We start from the raw sequence: 12,575 nt of genomic DNA on the forward strand, positions 1-12,575 counted from the left end.
CACTCCTGTGATCCCTGCAGCTGGCTGTGGGAGCACTCCTGTGATCCCTGCAGCTGGCTGTGGGAGCACACTCCTGTGATCCCTGCAGCTGGGAGGCTATGGCAGGAAACTCATTGTGAGTTTAAGGCCAGCCTGAGCTCCATAGGGAGACACTGTCTCAGGAATTTAAAAAAGAAAAAAAAAAAAAAGAAGAAAAGAAAAGAAAACCCTAAAGAGATGAAAACACAATGCACAGAAAAATTCTGCGTTTTCCTGTCCATACCTCTCAGTTCCTCTGAGGGCACATACAGAGGCTGAGCCACTGGGGCAGATGATGTACATTTCAGTTTTACTGTAGTATGTTAACTGTGTTTGCTAAGGCCTAAGACAGTGTAACTCCAACTCCTGGCATAAGGACGCCCCGACACTCATGTGTAAGTGAGGGTAAACACATCCCCACAGTCCTGTTAGCATCTGATGACAGCAGGTGCCATCGACTAAGAGAAGGAACTAGTCCCTGTTAGATTTGATTGCTAGCAAGGTGCAGTCTCTTGTGTGCTGCCTGCCCCTCCCTCTGGAGCACTTCTCTGGGCTGGTCTTACCCTCACTGGCCAGAGCAGCCCTTCAGAAGTCTCTGCACTGAATCTTGTTAGGTGTTCTGTCTATATGACCGCTGCCTCCTAAACAGCCTATATTCCAAGGACACTTTCAATTTTGAGAGCATTTACATACATCACTGCTTTCTGCCTGCCTTATGCTTTCTGTGTTTTATTTATAAAATCTTCCTCCACTTCAGGATCATAAAATCATTCTCCTAAAATTGTCTTTGTACTGCTGAAATTGCTTCTTCGGTTTTATTAGAGATTAGAATCTAATTTCATTTCTGTCAAATGGAAAACACACAAAACTTAAGTGTGTCTTCTCCATGGTGACTTGTGGTGCACTCTTTTCTCTGTGGGATCTGTTTCCTATGAAAAGTGGGTCATTTCCTGGGTTCCTTGTCTGTCCTGATCAATGTCAGTGCCCTCTCCTCATCAATAGCCAGCACTGTCCCCACAGATAACTGACTCCTTAATTCCTGTGAGTGCTACATCTGCTCAGTCATTTCCCGTCTCTTTGCAAATTGCCTTGTTCTTACTTTATGTGTATGAGGGTTTTGCCTGCACGAGGAGATAGGAAGACAGTGTGGGATACCCTGGAACTAGAGTTACAGAAGGCTCAACAGGAGCGGCACATGCCATGCACGCTCGCAACGGCGAGCCATCCCTCCAGCCCCGTCTTTGTCCTTTGTTTCTGGTTTTCATAGTTGTCTAGACTAAGACTAACTTCTGATTTTCTGTGTGAATTTTAAAGCCTTTATTTTTAGGTTTTATTTAAGTGTGTGCTAGGGTTATGTGCACATGAGTACCACTGCCCACAGAGGCCAGAACTGGACACTGGACCGACCTGAGCTGGAATTACTGACAGCTGTGAGCTGCTGCTGTAGGTGCTGGAACGCAAACCTGGGGCCGCTCTCTGCAAAGGCAGCAGGAAAAGTGCTTCTCACTGCTGAGCCCTCTCTCCGGCCCCTCAATATGAATTTCAAGTAGGTTTGTATGTCCTAATTTCTTCTGAAATCACCTTGGAATTTGGATTTCAGTTGCATTATATCTCTCAATTGACTAAAAACAAAAACAGAAAACAAAGCTAACCTTAATGATTTTAAACCTTCTCATGCCTAAACACAAATGAACAAGTGGACATTCTTCCTATTTATTTAGGGCTTATAGATGTTCTAGTTCTGTTTTACACTTTCAGCATTGAACTTAGTGTAGCTCTTGCCATATTTACTCCCAGGTAACATATGGTCTTAAGCACTATGAACAGCACCATTCATTTTTCTCTTTGGTTACTGCCTGTGATGGCTAGTCTCCGTTGCCAACTTGACTATATCTGGAATTAGCTAAAATCCAAAACTGGAGGGCACACCTGTGAAGGATCCTTGCTTAATCTGAAGTGGGTAGATTCATTTCTAATCTGGATCTTTGAGGTATGAAGACAGGCCTTTAATCCAGGTCTTGAGGTGGGAAGACACACCCCAATCTGGGCCACAATCTGCTGGAAGCCTAGATAAGGGCACAGTAGAAGGAAGCTTTTGTTCTTTGCCTGCTTGTTCTGGCCTTGCTGGCAAACCCACTCCTTCACTGGCATTAGAGCCTTCTTTCAGGACTGCGGCATATACAGGAGACCAGCTGAGACATCGAGCCTCATGGATTGAGCAACTACTGGAATTTCCATTCACAGCCAGCCATTGTTGGATTAGCTGGACCGTAGCCGGTAAGATGCCATTCTAATGAATCTCCTTGCTATATACAGAATTCATCCTATAACGTGTGATCTCTGGAGACCCCCGACAACACACTGCAGGTGGGAGAGAAGAATCACTGCTTCTTACACGCTGACTATTTTCTCTCAGTCACCTCTGCTGAACATTTGCATTAGTTCTGAAAGTTGACAGGCAGTCTTGGAATTGTTTGTCTCTTTTTTAGCTTAATTCTTTATTTTTCTGATTGGCTTCTTATTTTATAAACATTGCCTTAGCTAGGGTTCTAAATACAATGTTGAATATTAGTTATGGTGGCTTACTCCTTACCTAAATTAAAGGCTTTGCTTTTAGAGTCTTGTTATAAGAATAATTTTTATTATAGGCTTTTAATAAATACCGTTCTAGAGGTTGAGAAACACTACTGTAAACTAAAATTTGATCACAAAGACCTGGAATTTTGCCAAGTATATTTCTGTTTCTATGAAGATGTTCATAATTCTCTTCAACAACACCTTAAAGTGGAAACTGTTCCAGTAAATTTCCTAGTCGATATAAGCATGCAGTGCAGACAGCCTCTGCTTACCAAATGTATAACATGCTTAGTAGTTTGCATTTTATTTCCTGATACTCTTTCCAAACATTCTTACTGTATTACTAGATCACATACCTCTATAACTATATTAGGAAATATTACTTCATTCCTCCTATAACAAGCTATTGATATAATTGTACTATATTGTAGATAATGTCTGCATAGTACCCAGCACTAATCATAAGATAATTTTATTCTAAGATTATTAAATCACTATATTAAACATGAAAGAGCATAGATAAATTATAAACTATTACCAACCATAAAAATATAATTATGCCTTGGTATCCTTCGAATTTTTATACATGACATTAACTGAAGCCTAGTTATAGTCCATATGCTTTCTAACATTGTCCCAGTAGTCCTTTATAGCTCTGTGTACGTGTGTGCACACATGCCATGTCTTCACTAGAAATCTAAGTGAGAGTCACAGGATGCACCTGTCTTGTCTGTTCTAAAATCTACAAGTCTATTCTTTTCTTTGATGACTTGCACATTTGTAAGGGTCTTGAAGACCACTGTTTTACAAAAGGTCCCACTCTATAGATTTGCCTGATTATTTCTGTATGCGTGAAACTTTTTAAGCAGAATTACTAAGGTAGTCTGTGTTGTTCCCATTGTTTCAAATGAAAAGGTGGCATTAGGGCTGGAGAGACAGCCCAATAAGTGAGACGCTTAACAAGTGTGCACCAACACAAAACCCCAGCTATGGCTGCAGGCCATAACCAGAGCTACGAGGCAGGTGAGGAGATGGAAGATCACTGGGGCCAATGGCAGCCATTCTAGCTGGAAAAACAGCAAGTTCCAGTTCTGGTGAGAGGCCATGTCTCAAAGAAATACAGCAGAAAAAACAATACATCAGAACACCCAACACCCAGCCTCTGCATGCATGCAAACCCACACACATATGTGCACACATACAACACACACAACAAATAAATGAAGAGGTGACACTAAGTGTCATCATTTGGCTAAATATGTCTACCGGTTTTAATGTAAGAAAGCATTACTCATCTCTGTAAATAATCAAAAGCTATACACTTATTTTAGCATGCTGACGCCATGTGAACCTTGTTTCCCACACCTGGCAGCTTCAGCGGTGACTGCTGATCCTTACTGGACCATCAGAAAAGACCTTTACAACCCCTAGCAGAAACTGGAATATTGATCCAACATTCGATGTTTCTATAAAACATTTGTATTTCTTTGGTTCTTGTTGCTGTCAAAAACAAATAATAAGTTGCCAATACCAGTACATACCTAGCTTCGTCGGGGTGAGAAATCCGAACAGAGTCATTGGGGATATAAATCATACTTGTATCTTCAATCTTATAAATTGCATGACCTCCAATGTCTGCCATCTTCCTCCGTTTAGTTATTAATACAATATAGTAGCCTTCTAAGAACCTGACAAAACCTGTAAATAAGAAAAACAAATATAATGTCACATAAACTTAGCAATGCAAATGATTTCAGAAACATATTTACCAAAGACTTTACACATTTCCTACTTTAACACTTTTATAACTTTACAGTCATATGAATTTTTGGCACTTACATAACCTAAAATTATTTTGGGTGGTGGCTGGAGATGTGGCTAAGTTGGTAGAGTACTTGCCTAGCCTGCACAAAGCCTGGCACAGTCCCAGCACTGATGAAATCAGGCACCGTGGCGTGGACTATCATTTTAGCCTTGGGATGAAAGCAGGAAGATCAGGTGTTCCGGGTCATCTTCAGCTGTACAGTGAGTTTGGGGAAAGCCTATAACCTAGTCCTATATATATAACCAGACATATAGAATACCTATAGAATACGTATTGTATAAACATATACATTATACGTAAAATTAAGAAGAGTTGTTTGAGGGAACACTTTCAATTCTGTATAAGGAAAACCGTCTAGAAGTCTGTCAATAAAGACAAGTAACACACTGAATTGCACACTTAAAAGTGAGGAAGGTGGAACATTTTATGATTTATGCCATAATTCTATTTCTACATGCACACGCACACACACACACACACACACACACACACATACACGGAGTTACATGCACACTCCCACAGACAGATACAAATGAAAGAAAGAAGAGCTTGCAGTAAAGGAAAACGATGTAAAAACTACATCATCAGGCTGGGAAAGTGGCTCAGTGGTAGGCTGTTTGCCCAGCATTCACCGAGGCCTGATCATCAGCACTGGGAAAAGGGAGAGTGAGATAAATTCATACATAAAAGACACACATAAAAATGCAGACAGATGCCCTCTGAACCATTCGGACTTGTCTCTGCATTTCTTAATTGATACAGCAAGGAGCTCACTTCTAACTACACCACATTCAGCGACTGAAAGGTAACTATCCCATGGGCTACTTAGAAAAGTTGGCGCAGATCAGAACTTTTGGAGCATTCTGGACTTTCAATTTCCTAATTAAGGATATTCAGCCTATTCTAAAGAGTTTACAAAACAATGTTCACTTTTTGTCAAATAATTGAAAAGTGTATAGCCTATATGGGAGACTAAATAAAGAGTCAGATACTTTGTTGCAGCCTAGTACTTATGAAACCAACAGAACTCCGTCTCTGGGGGTTAAAACAACTTCCCTAGAGGTGGAGAGGGGGCTGGTGGTGAAGAGACAATGGGAGAATCAAGCCAGACTCTTGCCCCAGGGAAACAACCACATCTTGCAAAAATTTTAAAACAAAGCAAAACACTGAAAGTTCCGTCTTGATGTATAAACAAATGCATAAATGTTTATTCAAGAAAAACTATGTTAAGAACAGCAGACAATGTTGTGTGTGACTATTCTCTGAGCTCAATGGCCACCATCTTCAGCAGTTCAGCTGTGCCTACTTGCAAAAGACAGCACCCAGGGCTTGACTGTTGCCCTCCCCTCACAGAAGGAGTGGGTCACTAGACCTTAAGCTGAGTATCTAGACACTCCTTCCAACTAATCATATACAATTCTGCTGTAACTTCTCATGGGCTCAGGATCTGCGGGAGGGATTGGTGTATATGGGTTAGGAATGAGGGAGGGGGGACTCCATTTGGGCAACCACAGAGAAGCCACTATCCATGCTGATTCCATGCTTTCCATTGTAGCTGCTTTGGGTGTCACATGTTCCTGTCAGTAACCTCTCACTAAGGTTATGTAGGCTCAATTAAAAACAGCAGTTCTTCAGGAGAGTTTGGGTGGGACTTAGGTCCAGTCTGTCACTTGGACCTGGGGAGAGAGATAGATGTTGCTTCGTCCCCACAAGGCTGAAACTTCCCAAGACAATGGCATTGAGTCATGTTAGCTTCCTTTTTACTACCAAGTATAAGTGACCCTTTTTGTAAAAATACTCCTGCCAAATAAAGCTAAGAACAACTTAGCTTCAGTTCAACACCATCAACTAAATCTCAGCCTCTCTGTCTTCACTCTCTGAAGCCCTGATCCCAGGTCAATTTCACTGAGTACTTTCTACATGACTAGATAAGTCCTCAGGTAAAAGTGGTTCCTCTCTCTAAAGTAAAGGAGGCCACAGCACTCATGGTATTGGAGACACTGGGCTGAGTATGTGTGAACAGAGTTTATGGAACACTGGAGGAAGAACCAACCCCACCACCCACTGACCAGAGACAGCACCCAACCCGAGAGTTCCTATGCCAGCCTCCCTGAAAGTCTTCAGTGAACGTAGCCCTCCAACAGAGAGGTATGAAGACCCTCACAAGACACCAGGACCTTCTCACGGCACAGCTCTTGGGAAACCAAACACCATCTCTAAAACCAAATCTCCCTGAGGCTCACGCTTGTTTGTAATTTTCACTGTGACCCTGCATCCTCTGCCCCCCACCACCCCATCTTTAATAGTGCTTTAGTTTTATCTTGGTTCAGTGTATGTTTTTGCCACTCCCCCCACCCCTTCAACATACCAAGAGTGTCCTCCAAGAGGTGGCAAAGGCTAGGAAAGGCCACTGAACTAAGTCTCAGAAGGATGGCAGACCTCCAACCATATGCTCCAAGGACAGATAGAACAAGTTTGTGACAGTGCTCATGACCCTACCTATGGTTCCCACAATTCCTGCTGGTCACTGAATAACAATGGAGCGGATCCAGCAGAGGCACAAGTCCATAACTGAGACTGATAGCTTAGAAATGTCTGAGCCTTTGAGTTGTAGCATGTAGTTATAAAAAACAATCTACACTATGCTATCTCCAGCTAGGCACCGACAGCTGCCGTCCAGCCAGCCCCCATGGTTCCAGTGGCTTGCTGCCACCTCTGAGCTGCTCAGATGTTCCTAGGCCAATCACCCCCTTTGGCTAACCTTCAGAAAGCCAGCTGCTGCTCACACAAATCCCTTTAACCCTGTAAAATGAAAACACTAAAGACTTGCAATATAGCAACCAGATTTATAATGGTAAATCTCCAACCTCAAAAGGCCTGCACAAAGAACACAAAACTCAACTGATATAAACACAAGCTGCACACCCAGAAGGGGAAAATGTACCCAACATTACTCTATTGCCCCTCTATGATATACATAGCTACCTGTGGCTCTCTTAGGCCATGGGGTTCTGATTCATCTTCTTCCTCCATCTTCTCTCTGTCTCTCTCTCACTCTCTGTCCCCTCTCTAAAACTTTCAGCTGTCTTCTCTTCCACTGCCTAATCATAGGCTCTAGCCTTATCTGACTAATTAAGAGTTTACCTGAGCACAGCTGAATGCGGACACTCTTGAGGGAACAGACCATACAAACAGCAATCTACAACATTGAGGTTGCCACAACACCTGTATGGATGCTCTATCAAGTTCACTCTAAACAAGCATAGAGGAGATTGCATACCACACATGGCACACTCCACACACAAGCTATGAATCACAGCACTATGTTTGACTCTACGAAATACTGGTGGGAAGGCTGGCGCTGAACTACAAAAAGCTGAGGGGGGCTGCTCTGGATTCTTATAAACTGTGTATAAACATAATAGCTTAAAATAGCACAACAAAAACATCCACAAACTTGGCTTGCTGGAAGTTAGCAGAGAAACTATTTTAGAATACAAGGTATCCATTTGTAATGTAAAATTCCAGTCATTTCACACTGGTGTTCTTTTGACAGTGAGATGATACTTTTTTTTAAAGGTAAACATTTTTTATAATTTCAATGCCCTTCATTATTTCTGAAACAAGACTATAAAAAACAGAAACTTTCATTCGCTCCCTATTTGGTCTTCACTAATCAGAAACGGCCTTCATCTGGGTAAACTGAGCATGAAACACATCTCTAATCGGTAACTGCACTCTGTACATTGTATCACTGCTTGAGTCTTTCTGTTGTCATCACCTAGGGGCAGCCTTGAGCCTCAGAGAGCTTACTATGAGAGAAGTAGCTAAGATGACCCCATCCAGAGCCCATGTGTGTGTTAAATTAATACCTACTTATCAGTTGATCAAATAAGCTTTCTACTATTGAAATCTTGATGATCAATAAAGAATTAGTCAAAGAAGACTGCTAAAAAGCAAGCATGATAAGAGCAAAAAAAAAAAAAAAGTGCCACAAAAACCAACACTGCATAGTCTAGACATCATTTAATATAAGGACAACCAGTACAAAACAATGCCAGAATACCTACAGCACCTATTTTAATGTAATTTCATAATCTCCCTTCACTTTGTATACTTAATCAAGGTAATTTCTATTTTGAATGCTAGCCAATAAGACATTCTATACCACATACACCTTAGAAAATTACCATCAAAAAGTACTATGGGCTGGAAAGATGACTCAGCAGTTAAGAACGAGTTGCTCTTCCAGAAGACCCAAGTTTGATTATCAGCATCTACATCACGTGGATCACAACCTCCTGCAACTCCAACTACAGGGGATCTGATGTCTTCTCTGACTTCTGTGGGCACTTCCATAGAAATGTACACACACACACACACAAATAAACTCTTTGGACTAGACTCTAGTCCAGTGTTCTCAGCCTTCCTAATGCTGCAGCCTTTTAATGCAGTTCCTTATGTTCTGGTCAGCACCTCCACCCTCCATCCATAAAAGTTTTTTGTTTTTTTTTTTTTTTTGCCTCTTTGTAACTGCAATTTTGTTACTGTTATAAATCATAATGTAAATATCTGTCATGATAATGGCCTATGTAAGTAATGACCCACAGGTTGAGAACGACTGCTCCAGCCCATCTAGTCACTAGAGAGACAGCTCAGCAGTTAAGAGCACTGATTGCCTTTCTAAAGGACCTGGGTTTGATTCCTAGCACCCACATAGTGGCTCAGCATCATTTTTAACTCCAGCTCCAGGAGAAGCAACATCCTCTTCTTGCCTCTGCAGGCACCAGGCATGCACATGGTGCACAGACATACATGTAGACAAAACAATCATATACACAAAATAACAAACATAATAGGTATTTTAAGTTATAGTAAAATATCAGCTTTAAAATAAGGTGAGACTACTAAGTAACTATTAAGTTAAAAAATACTATACTGAAGACCTATTCCTTTTAAGTCTTTTTTCTTAATTTTAAAACATAATCAGTACTTGATTTAACAACTTACTAATGTAAACAGATGGATGTATATGATATTAAATGAGCCTTCTCACGCCCTCAAACATGTATCCAGTAGTCAAGGAACCTCAAAGGACTTGCCAAGACTCCGGAGAAGGCAAACAAAAGGAGCCGAGAGAGGCAGAAGCCAATGGTGCTGCATTCATTACTTTTCTCGTTAAGGGAGGAAGATTGACTTTGGCTCCTTGTTTGAAGAGATACAGTGTACAGGGTGGAGAAGAAATGGCACAGAAGCATGGGGAAGAAGGGAGCTGGTCACACTGCAGCTACAGTGAAAAAAAAAAATCAGAGAGAGAAAAATGCCATCATGCTCAGTTCAGTCTGAGACTCCAGCCTAGAGGATGGCACTGCCCACACTGGGGGAGGGGGCATTTTCCTGCTCAGGTATCACTTTCTGGAAGCACACCCACAGACATATCCACAGAGACTCTTGTAGTAACTCTCATTCCTATCTAGTTGGCAATCAAAATTGCCCATTACACGCGCATTACCACTCTGTCTTCATGGGTACCACCAGCACCCAAAATGGGCCTAAACATGAATGTAGAAGCTGAGTCACCACACTGAGAAAAAAAAAATAGTTCACATATGGCAGAGTATAGTACAAGTTTCAATAAGCAGAATTAAAATAGAAAGTGCTAATTGGAAACTTGAAATGACATGAAGTCCATATCCATCGTTAACATCAGTAGCAGTGACCCAGTGTATACTACAGCAGGTTTAAGACGTCCCAGCCGTTGAGAAGCTGCGATGTGAATATTCTGCTTTTTCCATAGTCAAGCTCCCAAAGCCCTGAGCACCCTGCCTTTGCTATGATGACTACCTGCCAACCCCCCAGATACTACAGCTATGGGGTAGCTACGGCCTCTGCTGTCACTCCTAAGGAGCCCTCACCTCTCTTCCCTACTTTCTCCCGGACCACACTCCACCCTCAGGATGCAGTGTAAATCTCCTCTGTTCCTGGAAAGCTCTCCTGCCATTCCAGATCTGAGTATTACAAACTCCAACATGTCTGAACTTTCACCATAGGACTCGGCTGTGTAATTATAGCCTATAGTTGCTTTGACTGTGTACTGGCTTCTCTCCTCTGTCCTAGCCCCATCAGGCACAGAGTTATCTGTGATAGCTAATGTCACCTAGGAGACAAATCTCTTCCCAGAGTGGATTAACGGAGGCAGGGACCCTCACTCGTGGGCTGGGATTCAGGACTGAATGAGAAGGAGAAGATGGGAGAGCTTCACTCCTCCCTGCTTCCTGACTGTGGCTGCCATGTGACCAGCTGCCTCCTACCATGGCTGTTGTGCCTTCTCTACCAAGAAGGGCTGTGCCCTCTGACTGTGAACCAAGGAGACCGTTCTAGGCTGCTTCCTCCCAGCCATGAAAAAAGTAACACATGCCATCATGCAGCACAGATGGGTTTAATGGTCTGTCACGAGGAGGGGAGCACAGAGCATGTAAGTGCAGAGAAAGAAAGGGAGACAGAGCCTAAATAAAACGGGAAGGAGCAGGCGCAGGCTAAAGCAGACTGTACTTAAAGACATCAATATCAGGCTAGCTGTGGACGTACACAACTTTAATCCCAGCACTCGGGAGGCAGAGGCAGGAGGATCTCTGTGAGTTCAAGGGCAGCCTGGTCTACACAGCAAACTCCAGACCAGCCAGAGACAGGGAGACTATGGCTCAGAGAGGTTGGGGAGGAGATCAACACTAGGTCTTTAATGTGAACTAAAGTCCAGTTTCCCTGCAAAGCTAGCACAGCTGGGAATCAATCCCTTACCTAGAGTTCTACTGACCTTGCTATAGATGGAAACCGCATCTCTGAGTCATACCAAGAATAATCTTTCCCTCTGTGATTCTGAGGAAACTTTCTCATTGTGCTGGCTAGTTTCTATGTCAACTTAGCACAAGGCAGGGTCATCTGGCAAGAAGAAATTTTACTCAAGAAAATGCTTCTCCGGGACTGGCCTGCGTGCAGAGGGTCCAGCTCACTGGGGGTGGTACCCTTGGGCTGGTGGTCCTGGATGGATAAGAACGCAGGCTGCCCAAGCCATAAGGAAGCAGCACTCCTCCATGGCCTCTGCATCATCCCTACCTCAAGTTCCTGCCCCAACTTCTCTGACTATAAACACAAGCTAAATAAACCATTTCCTCAAGTGTTGTCTGTGGTCATCCTATTAACAAAGAAAATCCAAGTAAGACGTCATCCAAAGAAGAAGTCTGTGACAGGCTATACTGTAACCTGTCATGTTCAACTTAAAGCAAGTTTTACTGTGTCTGTGATTCTAGCTGACTGATAGGCAGTGAGGTAGATGCTTATAGCTCACGCTAATGTTAATTTCTCATTCCACAGCAAGCCAGGCATCAGATACCTCCAAGCATTTCTCTACTTGTTTATCTCTATATAAACCTGAACGGTGCCGAGCGCATGAGCGGATATTGTCTGATAGATTGATAATGACATTTGACGGGGATGTGTTAAGACTATATAGCTATAGAACCATATGAGCTCTCTAAGTAATCTGTACCAAAATAAAGAAACAGGCAAGGGAGGCACACTTCTTACCTACGACTCCAAAAGCTGAGACGGCTCGAAACAACCCGGAGGATCCTTTCTGGCTCATCTTTGTTCTGTTTCCCAGATCCAGGCGGCCAAGAAGTTCCCTCACTTCTTGTTGTGTGTACACGTGCTGTGGGACAAGCACAGGCCATCTGTGAGGTCTCCCTGGGTTATTTAGCTGCCTCTGAAAACTGCCAGTTGCCTGCAGGACTCATAAGTGAGGTACCATCCCACTAAGAGCTGTGATTTCACCTCCTCAAAACAACAGACTCTGGACCCCTACATGAGGGCCGTGCAGGGAGGCCTGATACTCACCCTGTCGTCGATTACCACCAAGTCCCTTGGTTCTGTTCTATCAATTTTCAGGACGCGGTACTTCGTTTCTGCATGATTGCTCCCAACTAGAAAGTATCTCTATAAAGAAAGAGGACGTCATTTTAAAGGCATTTTGCCCTACGGACATTTTATAACCACGTCACATTTTGAAGAAACATTAATAAAGTCGGTTTGCTATTTAAAGTATATGTTGATTATGTACAACTAGAGGACTACAGGGACTGATTCCAAAAGGTCAATT

At 42.7% G+C, this 12,575-nt stretch overlaps 1 protein-coding gene across 1 annotated transcript in view; it reads right to left on the reverse strand.

The window, feature by feature from the left end:
• Fig4 (FIG4 phosphoinositide 5-phosphatase) overlaps positions 1–12,575 on the reverse strand; it is a 114,309-nt gene that overhangs the window by 85,140 nt on the left and 16,594 nt on the right. The window contains exons 2-4 of the mRNA XM_021173871.2: positions 12,314–12,412; positions 12,005–12,128; positions 4,137–4,293 (exon numbers count right to left, since the gene is read on the reverse strand). Of these exons, the coding sequence (XP_021029530.1) occupies positions 4,137–4,293; positions 12,005–12,128; positions 12,314–12,412 (380 nt within the window). The remainder of the gene's footprint in view (positions 1–4,136; positions 4,294–12,004; positions 12,129–12,313; positions 12,413–12,575) is intronic.

The sequence above is a fragment of the Mus caroli genome, chromosome 10 (genome assembly GCF_900094665.2).
Source record: "Mus caroli chromosome 10, CAROLI_EIJ_v1.1, whole genome shotgun sequence".
Classification (NCBI taxonomy): domain Eukaryota; kingdom Metazoa; phylum Chordata; class Mammalia; order Rodentia; family Muridae; genus Mus; species Mus caroli.